The sequence below is a fragment of the Pleurodeles waltl genome, chromosome 8, assembly GCF_031143425.1.
Source record: "Pleurodeles waltl isolate 20211129_DDA chromosome 8, aPleWal1.hap1.20221129, whole genome shotgun sequence".
In the NCBI taxonomy this organism is placed as follows: Eukaryota; Metazoa; Chordata; class Amphibia; order Caudata; family Salamandridae; genus Pleurodeles; species Pleurodeles waltl.
In genome coordinates this window covers 1440157942-1440176180 of record NC_090447.1, presented here as the reverse complement: position 1 = coordinate 1440176180, position 18239 = coordinate 1440157942, and the positions used below count along the sequence as shown (strand labels likewise).

General features: G+C 44.0%; 1 protein-coding gene across 2 annotated transcripts in view; it reads left to right on the top strand.

Moving 5' to 3' along the window:
* TMPRSS2 (transmembrane serine protease 2) overlaps nt 1-18239 on the top strand; it is a 277324-nt gene that overhangs the window by 232815 nt on the left and 26270 nt on the right. For both annotated transcript variants that reach the window (XM_069202592.1, XM_069202591.1), the window contains one exon: nt 11331-11426. In XM_069202592.1, the coding sequence (XP_069058693.1) occupies nt 11331-11426 (96 nt within the window). The remainder of the gene's footprint in view (nt 1-11330; nt 11427-18239) is intronic.

Here is an 18239-nt window from a genome sequence, read left to right as displayed (position 1 = left end):
AACTTTTGTAGCAATAAACAGCTGACAGCTAGGTTCCTCCATCAGAGGTGAAAATACAATTCCTTGTCTGTGTTTAAACCAAATGGTTCCTTTGTATCTAATTCTAAAATATACCTGGACTCCATCTGACGTAACTCTTTCTCTCTGTCCCCCCCTCTCGATCTCCTTTCCACACTATCAATTACACTATACAATAGCTGAGTAATATCTACTGCATGAACCTTGTGGAAGTGTTGAGCAACAGGCTATACAACACCATTATTCTTACTTGCTCGTAGATGCTGTAACATTATTTTGTGGACTGGAAGTATCGTACTTCCCACATACATTTTAGAACAAGGACAGGACAGTATATATACTGCAAACGGGGTTTTACAATTCAGCATTTTCATTATTTTTATGGTCTTACCAAAAGATGTTTCCAAATCAGTAATATTTTTACCATTCTCGCATTCTTTGCCTTTAGTACATTTGCAAAATCCAGGTACAGGGGTCAACCAAGTACTTTTTTTGTTCGTTCTCATTATTTAATTTCTCATGGATTTCGCTTTTCTAAAAGTAATTAGAGGTCTATTACTGATGTCCATACCAATTTCTGAATCATTTTTAATCAAATGTAAATTTCTTCTGAGCGCTTTCCTCAATTGTGGGTGCTTTTCATTATATGTAATTATATACCTCACTCTGTTGGCCTGCTCAACACCCTTCTGATTATCTTACTTGTCTATATTGAAGAGGATTTCCTCCCTCTTACATTTGGAAACCTTATATATAGCTGAGGATAAAGTGTCCTCTGTATAACCTCTCTTCTGCAGCCTAGACATCACCTCTTTCTGTGATTTCTCAAATAAAGACAGGGTACTACAAATTTGTTTTGTCCACAACAATTTGCCATAGGGCATATTACGTTTAAGCTCAGGTGGGTGGAAACTCTGTGCATGCAACGCACCATTCCCCAATGTGGGTTTTCTAAAAACTGTAGTCTCTAATTTAGAATCACAGACGTGGACATGTACATCCAAAAATTCTATCCGAGTTTCACTCACATTGGATATAAAGTGCAAATTCGACTCATTATTTATTACTCCCACAAAGTCTGTAGCTGAATTCACATCACCCCTCCACAATACAAACAAATCATCAATAAATCTTACCCAAAGAAAGATTGTCAGTCCATTTTTCCTTTTCAGTGCTATGGAGAACCTGCTCCTCCCACCAGCCCATATGCAAATTTACATAGCTGGGAGTGAAGCAGGTTGTGCCTGTTTGTTGTTGAAATAGTTCTCCATTGAACAAGAATACATTGCAGGTCAAGCACCATTCAATCATTCTAAGTAAATATAATTATGTGCACAATACTTTAAAGGATGCATTCTCAAAAAGTGTTGTACTGCTTTCATAACATCCTGATATCATATACATGTATAAAGCGAAGAGACACCTAACGTCATCATCAACATGCTATCCTCCCACGGGACATCAAATATCCTTTTAAGAAATTCTGAAGGGTCTTTTAGATATGAAGGAAGGGTTCTGACCGGAGGTTGTAAAAATGTGTCTATATAGGTAGAAATATGTTCAAATAAGCTTCCATGGCAGCAATAATACCCCTATCCGGAGGGTTAGTAGCATCCTTATGCACTTTTGAAATCAAATAGAAAATCAATATAACAGGTGCGTCAATTTTCAAAAACCTATATTCATCTTCATTCAATAATTCTACATCTCTCCATTCCTGCAGTTCCTCAAAAAACTAATATTTTATTTTCTCATACATTTCTTTGCTAATTCTCATATAGCATTGCCATTCATTCAATTGGCTTTAAGCCTCTTTCATATATGCCTTACTCCAAATCACCACATTTCCCTCTTTATCAGATGACCGAATTATCTCTGTTTGTCCATAACCAGCCTAAATTTCTTATATTCATTGGTCCACCTCCTGAGGGCGCTTATTATATGTTTTTATATTGCATATATTTCACAGGTGGAAGGGCTTCCAAGATTGGAAAATCCTTCGATATATATCACATTAAGATATGGGATCAATTTGTGTTTATTGATATATATATTTTCTCACTCTGTATCTTGAAGAAATGTTAAAGATATATTAATAACAATATTTAAGATGCAAATTTTATTTATTAATCATTTTTGTATTTGACGTGTTGAAAGTCTCTGAGCTATGAACTTATAAGGAACTCCAAGTTCGCAGAATGTTCTTCTGTAGTGGGGTTAGTCCTTTTACTACATTTGTTTTAGGAGGCACAGGTGAAAAAAAGAGTGTTTATAAATTGTCGGGGAACATAGGTAATCAATGTTGTCACAAAGGAGTTGACAGTCTTGCAAAATAAATTGCTACTGCAATGATACGAGTGGAGTGCTGTGGCTTCGTTATTGAAAGTGAGGAGTCGTTTGGTATTTTTAATATATATATATACACATATATCTAAAACCTACTGACGGTCACCAGTAGGCAGCTATAGTTAGAATCTAATTTCCATAGGAAAAGCTTTTTTTGTTTTGCCAACAACTTTGGCACCTCTTGACGAATCTTCTCAAAATTCAGTCGGTTCATCTGCTGTCTTCAAAGTTTCTGGGTGATCCCGTACGTGGGGGGCTGAGAAAATAGGGTGGTCCCAAAATGTGTTTCCCACATGCAGTTTCCCATAGGGATTTTGAACACGACTACATTCTGAACCGCTGGATAAAATTACATCACATTTGGCAGAAATCTAGCTATTGGTCTAGAAAGTGTGCTTTTTGTGATTTGGTGTAAATTCATTCAGCAGGTTCTGAAATAATAAATGTAAAAAAATATAGATGTCTAGGGAGGCAGAGGATCAGCGGATCCAACTGTCCCTGTGCTGATATCTAATTGGCTGCCAACATGGAAGTGTTGGCAGCCATTTTGGGACTCGGCTTCAGCTGAGTCCCACAAAAAAACCTAAAAAAGGAAAGGGGCCAGGGTAGGGTTACCTTGCCCCCTAGCCTTTGGGCTAAGGGGCCCCAAGGAACCGAACAGGGCTAAGGGGCCCCAAGGAACTGAACAGGGCTAAAAAAGTGCGGTCTCTAAGCTCCTCCTTTTTTTTGCCCCCAGATGGGCCAGGTCTAGGGTACATTGTGGGCTGATAAAAGGAGGGGGTGCACGTGCCCCCCTCCTAGGGCTCACTGAAGCCCTGGGGACCACCATCTCCCTGGGGCACTGCTTTTTTGTATGCAGGGGTGGCTGCAGTACCCCTTTGCCTTGGGTACCACTACCTACCCAGGGCAAAGTTCTTAAATTAATAGGGGGGCCATGTGGACCTCCGCAGTCCCGGGGACCACCACCTCCCTGGGGCACTGAAAAGTATGTCTGTGGGAGGGCTCGGGCAAAATATCATAAATGAATGCTGGGGCCTGCGCAGCCCACTCGCAGCCCCAGGGATGGCTACCTTCCTGGGGCAATTACTGTGGTAATTGTTGGGGGGGTGCAGCCTCCCACATCCCAAAGACCGCCACCTCCTAGGGGAAAAATCATTGAAATTATGGGGGGGGGGTGGGCTGCATGGCCCCAACGCAGCCTTGGGGACCAACACCTCCCTGGTGCTGAAATAAAATAAGATAGGGAGTCTGTTGCGCCTCTCCCCCCCAAGCCCCAGGGACTAGCACCTCCCTGGAACCAAATTCAACAATGGAGGGGGGCCATGAGCCCCCCCCTTGTGGACCCATAGATCACCCTGGGGACAGCCACCCCACCAGGTCCGGTTCCTGCTACCTCCTGAGGTGCCCACCTTCAGGAAGCAGCTGTTTGCTTTTGCTTGGTGGGGGCTGGTAGCCCCCACCAAGCAAAACCAAGCATCCTCTACTTTCTGCAAGCGGGAGCTGTCAAACAGCTCCTGCTTACAGAAAACTGAATTTTCATCTGTTTCCCTGCACGCAAATACGTGTGCAGAGAAACAGATGAAAACATTGCTTCCGCAGGAGTCAGGATCCGGCTGGTACCATGGGGGCTTTGAGGCTCCCCCCTCACCATCCTTTACTCAGCTGTAGTTTAGGAGATGCAGTATACATTTACCCAAGTAGCTAGCATTTACTAATAAGCCAGTAAAAATTATTCCAGTTGAATAGACATTTTGCAAAAAACAGTGGCCTCTTAATGGATAAATACATATGGCAGGATTCATTCTGGTGCAATGGTCATTTTACAGAAATTAAACCTCAGCGTCTGCTGGGGTTTAATTTCTGTAAAATGACCTGTAAAACAAAGCAGGGGCCCAGGTTGAGGCTCCACTTCTGCAAAGTACTAATCAGCCTAATTTTGTATGCATGACCAAAACAAAGCAAGTGTGTTTTCTCTGCATTTCCACCTCGAAAGGTTATCTGTAATCCTTGATGGAGGTATGTGCATCCTTGCCTTTTTCAAGCACAATATCTCATGTAGTGACTGTGACAAGTGGATTCTTCCTTGTGAACTGCTGATGAGAACCAACCCCACATTGCGCATAACCAAAGGCTGTGTGCAATGCAGGGTTGGGTGATTGGGGGTTGGTCACAGGGACTGGCTGCAGGTCAGTCCTCGCCGTGCACAGCCAGAGGCCATGTGTGGCAGTAGTTTAATTATTGAATAGTAATTAAAATTACTTTACGTTTAAACCCATAGAAATCCACTGAAAAAACAAAGGTTACAGGGATGTTATAGTTAGGAAATAGAATTAAAAAATACAGTGAATTCACTCATGCCTTTGCCATGCACTGCGAATTACCCCACAAATTACAGCACTCATGACATCTTTGATAACATCACTGATAATATTGATGTAATATTTTCCATAAACTTTTTCACAAAAAAACTACATGGCGGGAGCGTGAGTTATAGCTATCTTAGGACATGAGTTATAGTTACTTGAGTTAACTCTAACTATAACAGGTGAATTTCTATGGTTTTGTACATTTAAAATGTGAGCCCAACTATAAAGTCCCAGTAACCTTTGTTTTTTAAGTGAATATATATATACATATGTATATAATAATATATACATCTATGTATATAATATATTACTTACTGGCGGTCGCCACAGGTAGTTATAGTTAGGGCCTAATTTCCATAGGAGTGTTTTTTGACTTGCCTATAATTTTGGCGCCGTTTGACGAATCTTCCCGAAATTTAAGAAACTTTAGACATTCCTGACAAAGACAAAGGTTAAAGTGAGGGTATAGTTAGATGAAAAGGTTAGTTAAAAATATAGTTTTAAACACTGAAATTCACCATTTATAGTTTACTGAGCTAACTACAACTTGAGCCCTCACCCTGCACTGCTTATGACCTCACATATTACTTCATTCATGACATGCTCAATGGAAACTTTCCAGGAAGGAGCTGACACGGACAAACCTTTTTTGGGACGTTTTGTGAATATTTGTTAAACAGGTGCTAAAGTTATTACAAAACTCTGACCTAACTATTACTACACAGTGGCTGCCTACCTCAACGTATATCTAGGGTAGACCTGAAGTCATGTTTTCCATGCCACTGTAGAGAATGGCACAGTAGAGGCTGTAGCACACTAGTGGCATTTAAGGACCTGGGTGCACTTTGTACACCATCTATTACAAACGTGTAGGCTAGTAGCAAAGAACATAAACATTATGCTGTGCTGTCGTAGTTGGACTCTTGCTCTAGGCAAGACTGCTGGTTTAAGGATGACAGTACTTATGTCTGTAGATGACTATGCCAGTCCTACAACAAGTCGCAACTGTCGTCCCAACCCTACCGGCTCACAAGCAGCACCTCACCAAAAACCCAAACAGTAAAATGTGATTTGTGGCAGCCTTTACGCATGGACTCAAAAGTGTGACATCTCAGGGAGTGTTGTGGTTAAACGGAGATTACCCCTTTCTCACAAAAACACCATGTCTCAATCAAACACAGGCAATGAAGAAGATGCAGTAAGGTTTCAATAAGTTTTATTTAGCAAAACTGCATTCTGTGATAAGTTGCGTGGGGTGCAATGATTAGGATAATGAACAGTGCAAGAAACAGAATGGTAAAGACAAGAGTCATTAATACAAAGATCCCCACCATCTTGCAATAACATGAGATGACATAAAGTGTGAAATATGTCCTAATACCCTAGCATGATAGGCCTAACCTCTAACCTAAAAGAGAGCTAGGTATGTTAAACCTAATATGCCAATGCCATGTCCATTGGAAGAGCCCCCAACTATTGTTACTTTGGAATGAGGTCTCCAGCTCAGACTCCGTAAGGACACGAAGACTGGGTCAGCGTCAAGGCGACGTACAGCATTGATTGCAGCGATGGGATCTGGTCAGAATCCCTCTGACTATCTGTTTAAGTGAGGTGTATTTATCCAGATCTGCTTGGACCCCTGACGTAGGTCTGTTCCCAAAACAATAGATAACAAGGCATGCTTGGGATGGTAATTTATATAAACAATTCCTTCAAAAGCGTGAAGAGGGAAATTACCTCAAGTGAACACCTACAATTTGTTTATCTTTGCCGCTTGATATTGACGCCTTAGCGTGGTGGCACTGATAATGCAAACTAAAACATGGGCCTAACTTAAAACAAGGCAGCCTTCTTAAAAGATTTAACTAAATAAATGCATTAAAACAGAGCAAGCTAAGTAGGGTAAAAGTCACTTGGTGACGGGGGCACGAGTCTGCAAGCCAAAGGCTAAGCTAACTCCTGCCAATGCAGAGTGAAAGTGCCAATGTCATCCATGTGAGTTAGAAATTGCCACCCCTCGCCTATGTGCGGGTTTGAGAACCCGGGTAGGGCAAGTATAGAAGGGGAGTTGGGGTCTCCTACCCAGGCATCCATGTCTACAACCGGGTGGGGTGGTTCCCATGTGGATGCCCACCTGACCGAGAGGACCACTGCGCTTGCATTTATGCATGAGTATTCATAATAGGAACGGAGCCTGCGGTCTCAGGCTGGCTGAGGTGCACGAGCACGGTGGTGGTGGCTATAGCCAATGTGTCACCTGCCTGGGCAGGTTGGCGCCTGTGCCAGAGCATAAGTGTCCGGGAAGTGCCAAACACCCACGTGTGTTTGCACTGCTCATGAGAGCTTATTAAGACCGGTTGCAATAAGGGATTGCAGGGAAGCAGCCTCATACTGTTTGATATCATTGGACTCTGGATGACCAACCCAAGCCGCCGGTAACGGTAGCTTGGTCATCCCTGGCCAGGAAGTGCCACTTCTAGGAAGTTGGCATTTCTGGGTGTTGGGATTGGTTTCTGGTGCCCCTTTAATTAGGCTTCATTCCGTAGGTCCCGGGGGAAGAACACATCTGCACATTCCCAAGATGACCGCTATAAAACTCTGGCATTTAGAATGACAAATCTCTGCCATTTTGGGCCTAGTGAGATAGATGGGAGGAGAGGTTGTGACACTTGGCCTCCTGGCACTCATAAAGATAAAGATCTGCATTGCAGGACCCCAGAGCAGACATGGAGGAAATTTAGCTGAGACATCTGTGGTTCAAAGGTATACCTTTCGAACCACCCCTGCTTCAAAGGTTTTACTTAGTATAAGTAGGGAGTAGTTCTCCAAGGGTAAGGTTGTGTGATAATATCTGGAGAGTAGTGCCCTCTGTGTGCGTGTACATCATGCCTCACTCCACCTGGCAGGGGCAGTGTGCGTGTGGACCAAGAACTAAGTCTGAACACCAGGCGTACCAGGTGTGGGGTGGCAACACACTGCTTGCGCTACTGGTGTGTGGCCCTTCATCGTGGAGACCACTGCACCCTGAGGCGGCTTGTGAAGTGAACGGATCACTGTTGTGGGACCCTGCTAGGGTTGGAACCTGCTGAGGTGTTGGTACAACCTAAGAAGTGCTTTATGTGGCCTAGTATTGCACGACAGAACTTGGGTCTAGAGCTACCGCTAAGGTCATAGCATACTGGGTACAGTACCTCAACCATGAAGGGTACAGAAGCCAAGTCCTGAGTGGAACCGGAAGGTCTAGTGTGGTTCAAGTCATCATGCTCCAGACTAGTGCCTCCTGCCAAGGGGTTTATGACACTAGTAGTTGGTTGAAACCTGGTGCCATCTGGAGACCTCCAGTCATCGGGGATGCGGTACTGAGCACTTTCTGCATGGGATTGAAGCTTCCTGGGGCCACTGAAAGTTCAAAGGCACCAGACAGTGTGTCTCCAATGTGGAGAAATGGACCTAGTAACTTGTTGTGTGCAGCCTGAAGTGTTGAGAGCGGGTCAAGTCAACACGTCCAGAGGTGCTGACTTTGGTTACTATTTCGTAACATTGGATTGTCTTGTGGAGCTGGGCGCCTCCGAGTGACCATCCCCCAGTGTTTTGAAGACCTCGGAGTAAACCTCCTATTGGGGTCTTGAACATCTTCTCCTTAATTGTTTACTGGCAGTGTCTTTCCGGTCCCCCGCCTTGGCCTAGACACCTGGGGAGTTATGTCTTAGCTGTGAGCGGCTGGGTGCCCAGGAGTAAGTTACTATAATCTTTGGAGAGGCTGGTGGGGAGGTGGAGGGCAGGTTGGGACCGAGAGGGTATGCAAACATGTGGACATCCACTTGCCAGTTATCTGGGCATCGCATTAGGGTGCAGAAATCGAATGTGTAAGAGAGTGTGCATGCACACCAGCGACAATTGATACCCTGGCCCCAGGCACGGGGTGGATGTGTGGGAGTGATTCTGAGCGAGAACGAGTGAGTGCTGGGGCAGCACTGTGGTGTTGTTGGGTTCTGACTCTGCCAGGGAGTTCATAAGGTTGACATCACACTTTACTAGCACAGCTGAGGCCGTGGGTATAGGTGGGAGTGTGGCTATACTGTGATATACATATGCATTGTGCTACTACTGCCTGCCTAACCATAAGAGCGACAGGGAGGTTTATTTAGTCCAGTGTACAGTCTCCCAATGTAAATATCAATCAAAAGGGTACACTGTCCCACAGAAACAGAAATCCACAGGGCACTTGGTGAACTAGAAGCAAAACCCTCACACATCCATTAGGATGTCATGCTTCATCATAGGGTATGCTCCTCGTCAGACTGGTGCTACAATATCTGAAGGGCCCCTCAAGGGGGCTCTTTGCCGGAGATCTTATCTGGTCGTGCGTGCCATAATCCAAAGTTTAGTAGGAGTAAACTTGGACCTACAGTCAGAAGAAAAAGGATTAAAATTGGCTCCAGAACTTCACAAACCCAAATGTATTAATTGTCGAGGGTCTAGGTCAAGCTTAAAAATATGTAGTGGGGAGTCAGTTGGATATTATGTTCCACCACTCAACCAGACTATGGGGGTGAGAAGAAAAACTTTCTTCAATCACCAAAGAAGGTCAACATGTTTCACGCCTATGGTGATCATATGACTCCTACTCTATGCTAATTGCAAAAATGTGTACTGGAGAAATGAAAGTAATTAATTTACTCCTAGAGCTACGCACCTAATAATCTAAGTCGAAGTTTGACATCCGCAATTTGGGACAGTGCTTCATTGGATAATGCCAGCTAAGGACTGGCTTCGCCTAGTTGAGGGTGAGAGTCCTCAGTGGGGAACCTACCAGCCAGCCACATTTCTCGATTCGGATGACTACTGCTGGCTGTCCCAGGGTGCATTCTGGGTTGCATGTGTTACACTGATCATGTGTATCGTGAGGGTGGGCCTAGTGCTGACAGCGGGTGGACACCTTATGGGGGTGCGGGGAGGGAATGAAAGGTTTCCTCAAATGTATATACAGTGATCGATGTTAGTACCATGGTGGGGCCTATTATTGTGTGTTGCATTGAGATTCACGCCCAAACAACATTGCATATTGTTGTGTGTTGTGCGCTCATTGACATTTAAGCTGAGAGCACATTGTAATCAAATTGTATTAATCATGTATTGTGTTGAATACAATTTTTCCATACATACAACCCATGTGAAGTTTCTTTATGAGGTTGTTCAGCTGGGGAGTTGTAGAAACGTGCTGTGCTGTTGCTCTGCACAGTGCCTCCAAGATAAACCTGACTGCTCTGTGCCAAGCTACCCCAGGGTGAGCACAGGTTATCTAGCAAATGTACTTGACCACCCCGGACAGGAGTGGCACGTTCCGCCTGTCTGACCATACGCTTTAGCCAACCATACCAAGCTGCCTCCAATAGGTCTTTATTAGGTTTTTAAAGAACGTAATAACGGCCTCCATAGTTCAATGAGGGAGGGTCCCTCTACTGATTGCCTCATTGTACATGTCTAGAACTCTTGGGGTGAGGGTGACACTGAATGTTTTATAAAAGTCTACTGAAAGACCATCAGTACCAGGAGCCTTGCTAGAAGGGTGAGCAGTGACTAACATGTAATATCAGCAAGCGTTATGTGAGAGTTCAGAATTTTCCTGGTCCCACTGTCGAGCCAGGACAGTGCTATCTACTCAAGATACATTGAAGTATTTGAGTAAGCTCTACCAGGCCTATAATCATAAGGACGCTGATAGTATGACTGAAACTCACTCAATATGTGGAGGGGGGTCACCACCATCAGGACATTTGATGGCAGAGATAACCTGTGTGCCTGCCCTCACAACCAGCAATCCAAGCAAGAGTCTTTCCCAGTCTGTCACACTCACCGAAGGCCTGAACCCCCAAATACAGTACTTCCCACTCTACCTCCTCCCAGTATTCTAGAAGTGTCTCATGCAGCTCTACCTCTAAAGTCCTATCCTTAGTAGCAGAGTAGTCAGTTTCCAAGTGTAAGTTTGGACATTTGTCCTTGTTGGCAATTTCCTTTTAGCAGATGTGAAAACAAATAGTGTAGGAGTAGACTGTCAGACTCTGCTTTTCATTACTCCACTCCTTGTGACGCCAGCCCATTTCATGTGCCACACCTTAGCACCCAATTTATGGGTTCTCAGAATACATTTTCCAGTTCCAGTATTATATTATATTTGAAAAAAATGCATTTTTACTAGAAGGTAGACTTGAGTGCTCTACCTTAAAGTTTACATTTAGCAAATGCTCTTACATTTGGAAGCAAAAGTACATTGGAATAGTAAATCATGGATTTTCACTCAGTAGTTTTAACACGCCTTTCAAACGTAGGTCAAGGTAGGATGAACAGGTTCCTGATTTTCAGGATATGCAAATAAGATAAATTAACATACAATGGTTAGAAATGCAACTCAGTTATATATGTGATAGTTATACTGGAAACATGACAGAGTATCTACCTCTTTCTTTACTTCATACCATTTACATGGCAATGGTCATGAAAATAACTCATGAATATTTGAAATGCTAATTTCTTGTTTTCTCCTAACTGCTGACTTGTATGGCTGTTTTCCACAGTTTTGTGTCTGATTTCTCCCCACAGATTTTGTAAAGCCAGTTTGCCTACCAAACTACGGGATGATGTGGGAGGCTCCAAGACCATGCTGGATATCAGGCTGGGGAGCGACAAAGGAAGGAGGTAAATTCACTGTTACTGTTGTACCTCTGCTGTGCAGCTCAATTTTATTTGTTATTAATTGCAGTCGATGCCTTAAGTGAGATGAGTATGTCCAAACACTCACTGTGCCACTAGTAACAAGCTCCACCCGACTAAAAAGGCACAAATAGACCATAACGAGTCACAAGTTATTGAGTTCTGGTTCAGAGAGAACCTGGCTTGGCAGTTCAGGCTGGACTGCTCCTATTGGAGGAGTATCATGGCTAATTTTTTTATCGTTTAGGCTAGTGCTTATTTTGAGCCTGTGATTGCAGGTGGGGCTCACCGGCACTCATTTTTGGAGACTGACACCTTTTTTTCCTCAGCACACTATGATGCAACTCAAGAGAGGGAAACACAGTAGACTGAAATAAGGAGTAGGAGAAAGATGAAAAAATAGTGACAAAGGGAGAAAGCAAGGATAAAAAAGAACCTGCAATAGAGAGGTAATGAGTCAGAGAGTGTCCGGTGGTAGATTAGAGAGTCAAGAGGTGGAATCAAGACTATGCAGCCATGATATTGGTATCCCAATGTTTTATAGCACTAGCCCTGGGCTTCTGAACAAAATTTGGGCCCGGCACTTGCTCATTTACAAATTATGCACTGGTAGGGTCTAATCTGAAGTAGCATGGTCGGCAAAGAAAGATGGACAGTGGCTGAGATGAATTCAAGCATTCTATCCATTACTTTGTTTTATCCAAGGCATAGCGAAAATTAGGTGGCCACTTCTTGTATTATTATGGTAGTAGATTTGGCCACTCATAATATTTTGTGGCCAGCCTAGACATTATAAGCCCAGTCACTTTTGTAATTTGGATGCATTCCAGGCGTGAAGAAGGCATTGACACTCTTTTGTGGTTATCTTTTGAATTATGGTGGCTATGGTTGAAGGTGATCTCTGTTTCAAATTTTGATCATCCCATGCTTTATGAAAACACTGATATAAATTGGATGATCTTGGGATATAGAATGCCTTCTATGCACTATAAGGTGGCCTTTCATGATTTATTGTAAGCATTGTATGTACTATTTTGGCCCTCACATAGCATGGCCACTTTTGGAATATTGTGCCTTTCGTTAAGCATTATGATGACCCTCTGTAGCCAATTGTGCAGTCAATCTACGGTGGCCCTGAATTAGTGAGACACATTTATAATGAGTAGTGAATGAGGTTTCATTTGGTCAGGACTGGGCACTACTACACAGTTCAATGAAACTCACAAAATCTCCTTTTTGTCATTTGACTCTCAGCAACAAGAAGGGTTGAGCAGTGGAGACATGGGCAACTCAAATTGATGAGTGTTTAGAAACTTGTATACACTTAACACTGGCATTCAATAAGTGGAATGTAGGGTGTTGGACCTGGCCCTTGTGGCAGGTTCATCCACTGATTTTTTGCCTCCTTCCTCTTATTTTTTCTGACCCCTCGCTGTTGGCTCTAGGACTCTGAGCACTATCACTGCTGATCAGTGCTAAAGTGCAGGTGCTCTCTCTTCTGAATTAAATGCTACTAGTGGGCCTCCAGTGCTGCTTGCACCACCCAAGTGAAGTAGCCTTTCAAACCTGTCTCAGGCCTGCTAGCGCAGTTTCTGCCAAAGGGACCTGACATTTAAATTTACTTTCCAGGCCCAGAACTCCCCTTTTACTACATGTAAGTCATCCCTAAGGTAGGCCCTAGCTAGCCCTATGGGCAGGGTGCTATGTATGTGGAAGCAGAACGTATGCCAGGTAGCGTGGCCTGTCCTGGTAGTGACAAACTACCTATTTGGTTTCTTACTCCTGTGAGTGCTGCCTTCTAATAGAATTGCATTGGAAATGCCCTGCCTTATGTGTAGGGGGTATTGTCTGATTTATGAGGGGTAGCGTAGGCATGTTTGGTATGGTTGCAATTATAGTGAGAAATGCTGCTTACTGGTGTGAGTGTTTTTTTATTACTATCACAGAAATGCCACTTCTAGAAAGTGAGCATTTCTCTCTGCTTATGACTGGTGTTTTGCAGCTTGACTCCAATCCACGTCTTGGAAGAGTGACAGTTGGTCTTTGTGCATACGTTTCAGACAGCCTGTATACAAGGAGGGTGGGGGTGTCACAGAGGTGCCTATGCATACTGAATAGTCTTCCTGGGCTGAGAGAAGGGGGAGGTGGGGCACACCTGCATTTGTAAAGACGTTGTTTACCCTCAACTGATGTTTGGAGCCTGTGCTAGAGGAGAGAGGGGGCACTCCCAGAACCAGTTGTAACTGGTTGGAACCTCTTCTCCCCTTTCTTTGTAAACACACTGTAAACTGAGTATAAGTATAGGGGAGTTTTCCCCACAATTTGGAGACACCTTGGAACTTACTTGGAACTGGACACAGAATGCTGGAGGGACTCATCAGGAACCGCCATGGATTGCTGCTGCTGGGCTGATCTGTGACCTGCTTGGTCTCTGTAAGGAACTGCCACTTGCTTGCATTCACCTTGTGCTGGCCTGCTGCTGGGCCCTGCCACCTGTGCTTCTTTTCTGTTATTGCTGTCCCCCCGGGGCTGGGTGCCATGACCCTGGGCCCCTGCAACAAGTCCTTAGCGCCTGGAGAGCGCTTTGCCATCTTTCCCTGAAGCACTGTGAAAGTGCTTCCTTTGGGGTGCATTTTGCGCTTATAAGCGCATCCTAGGTGGGGCTTTTGCGCTTGGTAAAGCACCTGCTTAAACCCTGGAATCATCGCTGCAACCTGGGCTCTTTTAAGTATGCCCCCACGCTTGAAAGCGCTTTTTCAATGCCGAGAATCACTGCCGCGACCCTGGTGTTATTGATTTTAAAAAATGCACTGGAGACACACTGCCCCTAGCACCAACAGAGTGAAGGAAGGAGCGAGCGCACTCCTACCGTGCCCCCAGGGCGAAGCGCGGTCTGAGGAGCGCACTCGGGGGGGGGGGGGCACAAGCAGGCACCCACTCTGGTGCCTGCTATCTCCTCCAGCCCGGGTGAGCCGCAGCCTGGATTGGTAAGCCGGGCGAGGCCCTTGGTTGTTTTGGACAGGCAGGGGGGAAGGAAGCCTCATTGGAGGCTCCCCCTGCCCCAGCGGAGCTCCAAATTGCCCTTGCAGGACGTGGGCGGCGTGGAAGCCTCGCGGGAGGCTCCTCGCCCAGCATAGTCCTCCCTTGTTGTTTTGGGGCCCCCTGCGAGAGTCAGGTGAGGCCCCCACCGCGCCCATATTGTTTTCACTGTCTTTGGCCCCCCTCCTCTGGAGGGCCAGTTGAGGCCCCAGGGGGGCCCAGAGATCGCAGGCCCCAGGAGGGGCCCATAATCAAAACCGGAGGGGATGCTGGTCATCCCCTCTGCTCCCAAAATTACTGCGACGCCCACGTTAGTGCAACAGAGCGCCGGGGCCCCCCCTTTGTTCACTTCTTGGCACTAGGAGTGCCTGGCATCATAGAAACAGGTACTTTTAAAGGACATACATATCTCATATGTTCCTTGTATGGAAATTAATTGCCACATATATGTTTGCTAATGTTCTTTTTATGGGAATGACACGCTGATGTGTTTTCTTGACTTGCTGTATGTTTTATAATGTTCCTGATATGGGCATATCTGATATTTCTATGACAAGTGCATTTACTTAGTAATGTGATTCCTGACTACTGCTTATGTTGCAGAATAATAAGTAACCTGTGTGTTATATGTGGCTACTGCTGGTTCTGCAGTGTAACTATTGTGTCACATTCTGACAACTGCTCGGGTAGCAGGATATTACTGACATGTGTTTGGTCTAATAATTGTGTTGCGTACAATACAGTATATTTTTATATAACTTGGTGTTGTGTTTCCTTTGTGGTGTGGATAGTGTGTCACGTGTGTTGTGTAAACGCTTTACACATTGCCTCTGGGATAGGCCTGACTGCTCGTGCCAAGCTACCAAGGGGGTGAATACGGGGTTATCTTGGACGTGTAACTCCCTTGCCCTGACTAGAGTAGGTGGGTTCTCCCTGGCTTAGGTGCATACCCTAGCCAACCAGAAACCCCATTTCAGACATAGGGCCTATGTTATAATGCTTAAGAAGAGTTTAGGGCATTATTTCCATCAAAGTTATATAGTATATAGTGATAAAAAAGTATGTTATCTCTTTCAAGTTAAGAACCTCCTAGATGTACCATAACCTAGTTATGCCCACATACAATCTCCTACAGCAATAGTAACCAATGTTTCACCTTCTCTTTAGCTGTTTAAATTATGGTATGTTAGTGAGTTCATCTGAAGAATGTCATTGTGAGAGTTTGGTTTCATAAGATATGCTTGGTTGTTAGGTACTTATTGCCTCATACAGACTTTAGGTAAATGGAAGCAACTAGGGTAAAGAAGGTCAGACATCAGTTGATTCGACCATGAGCCATTGTGAAGGTGCATATCCAGGCTCAAAGTTTGTCTTCTGTGGTTACAACAGAAGAAACAGCCATGCCCACTTCCAAATGAACCACCCAAACAGCATAACCCAGTGACAGGTTTTTCTTGGAGTAGTGTTTCATTTCAATCAGGTGTGAGAAGAGGGTCAGTCACTAGGGTCAGTGCCCTTTGTGATCAGGTGTCTTGGAGGGGTATCGGTGTCAAGAAACCAGATGGCCATCCTGGGATGAGAAATGCTATGGGAATCCAGCAGCAGCCTTGGAAAGGGAACAGCAGCATATCTTCAGTACTATCTCACTTTCTTTTCTCTCTCATTCACTTCTGTAGGCCATTTTTGAGATGCCCTGTTTTACTTAAGGCAGGGTTTTGAATAGATTCCCTGCTTTTAATTAACCTACTCTTTATGGAAGTGTAGTGCATGCTAGCTGCTCTTGGGATGTGACTGGGATCCATATAAATCAGTGCTCCTGTATGTTGTGAATTTACCCAACGTGCCTCACTTGTCAGCTCCCAAACAATTGCTGACCAGCCAGGTAACCTCTTCGCAGTGCTAGCGCGCCTTGTCCTTAGTAAGTAAACTTACAAGGGGACGCGTATAGGTTGATGAATCTTTTGGATCACATAAGGTATCCTAGTCAAATATAGTGAATAAAGACATCCACAACAAAATAAAAAATCAACTTAAATTTCCTTGAACCAATCTAATCAGAAACCACCATCACACATATGGAAGTTAGTTCGTTTTATTCCCTATTAGTTACAATTCTAATCAAAACTTTTATTCGACGATATCATGTTTTCCAAACTTTATTAGCAATCTAGGGAATGAATTCTCAACACTTTATTAATATGCAACCAACATTAAGCAAATACATAGCAAATTCATGATCAATTGAATAATTCAGCAGTATGAGTCAGTCTGTCTAAGTCACTCTAAGTCGCCCTTGTCAGCCTACTTATTTCGAATTAGCATCAGCAGGTGGGTCTTCATGCGAAAACAATTTAGTCAAAAATCATTAATTTGGAAAAATCTAACTAAAAGAGAAAAACATTTTAAACAGCGCAGTTGGTACCTAGAAAGAAAAAGCATTCATTAGTCAGTCAGGTTATAGCTACCTATCCAAGATAGATCAGCAACAAGTCAGTCTTCGTCTCCAGGTCATCAGTCATCAGCAAGGCTCGGGCTCACAGGAAGAAAGCCAAGTTTCAGCACTTCAGACAGCGTCTCCTGACGTCATCAACTTTCACCTTTCCGTTCTGATTTCTCCCCTCATGTCATGACTTTTATTAGGGTCTCTTAGTCCGTCCCACAGTTTACCCATTGGTCAACCTTATCAGGGGTTATGACTCTGATGCATAGCTTTTGTTTACCACTTGTCTACGTTATTTTCAGAGTCAAGTTCCATTAACATGATTGGTCCTCTTGTCGATGAGTACATCAACCGGTTCTTCAGGTAACAAAATTGTTGCCCCCAGCTCTTAGTCTGTAGCTCCATTGTTCAAGTCCTGGAAAGTACATTTAGCCTACTCTACACATAATTGTATCAATTTGTTCTGATCATCTCCTGTCCGTTGGTGAGTTTGCAGATTTTCCTAGCAGTGCTTCATGGTGAACTCTGTACAGTTCAAGGTCCTTCTCTCCAGTTCCAGTCTGCGGCAGCTCATCGCGTCTCCACGTTTAAGCAAGCAAGGCCCAGTGCCGACTAGGCCTCTGGTATAGCTAATTTAAGAATATGAAGCATTATAACATACAATTATATCTCTCATTATAGCACATTCGTACAATTATTAAACTTTCACATTATTTAGTACTGGTAACGCGGATGATGACCACTCCCCGTGAGCACATTTTGCACATTACACGTTATTTTCAATTACTGTTAATCAAATATAAAATTTTCTCATTAGTAAATATACGCAACTCATTAGCATATTCTCATATTAGCATCTCAGCTGCAACAGCAGCGTCTGACTCCCAATCAATCAGCATTTGTAAGGATGAAAGGAAGTGCCACAACAATAGAGAATAGTCACTAGCAAATACACTGGCTTCAGTATTTATAGGAGTAGGAAACTTTGCAGGCATAACAAGAGAACTGCAGCAGAGGCTACTAAATTAGATCACATAGACTTGTCCTGGATTACCAGTAGCAGCCCTTCAATTGTAGACCTTGGAGTCCCATGGCTGGGTAAGGTGGCCACAGAATCAATGTGGTCAGACTTCCAGAGGGCCAAGGTTCTCTGCCTCTGAATCTTTTTATGTTTATGACGTTTGAAAGACAGACCCCACTATGGGATACCATTTCAGGTTTCTGGAGACTAGATGATGTAGATGATGATGATGGATGACTGTTTGCCATAAAAATTTCAAGTAAAGTAAAACATTAATGGTGTGAGAACTGAAGTATAC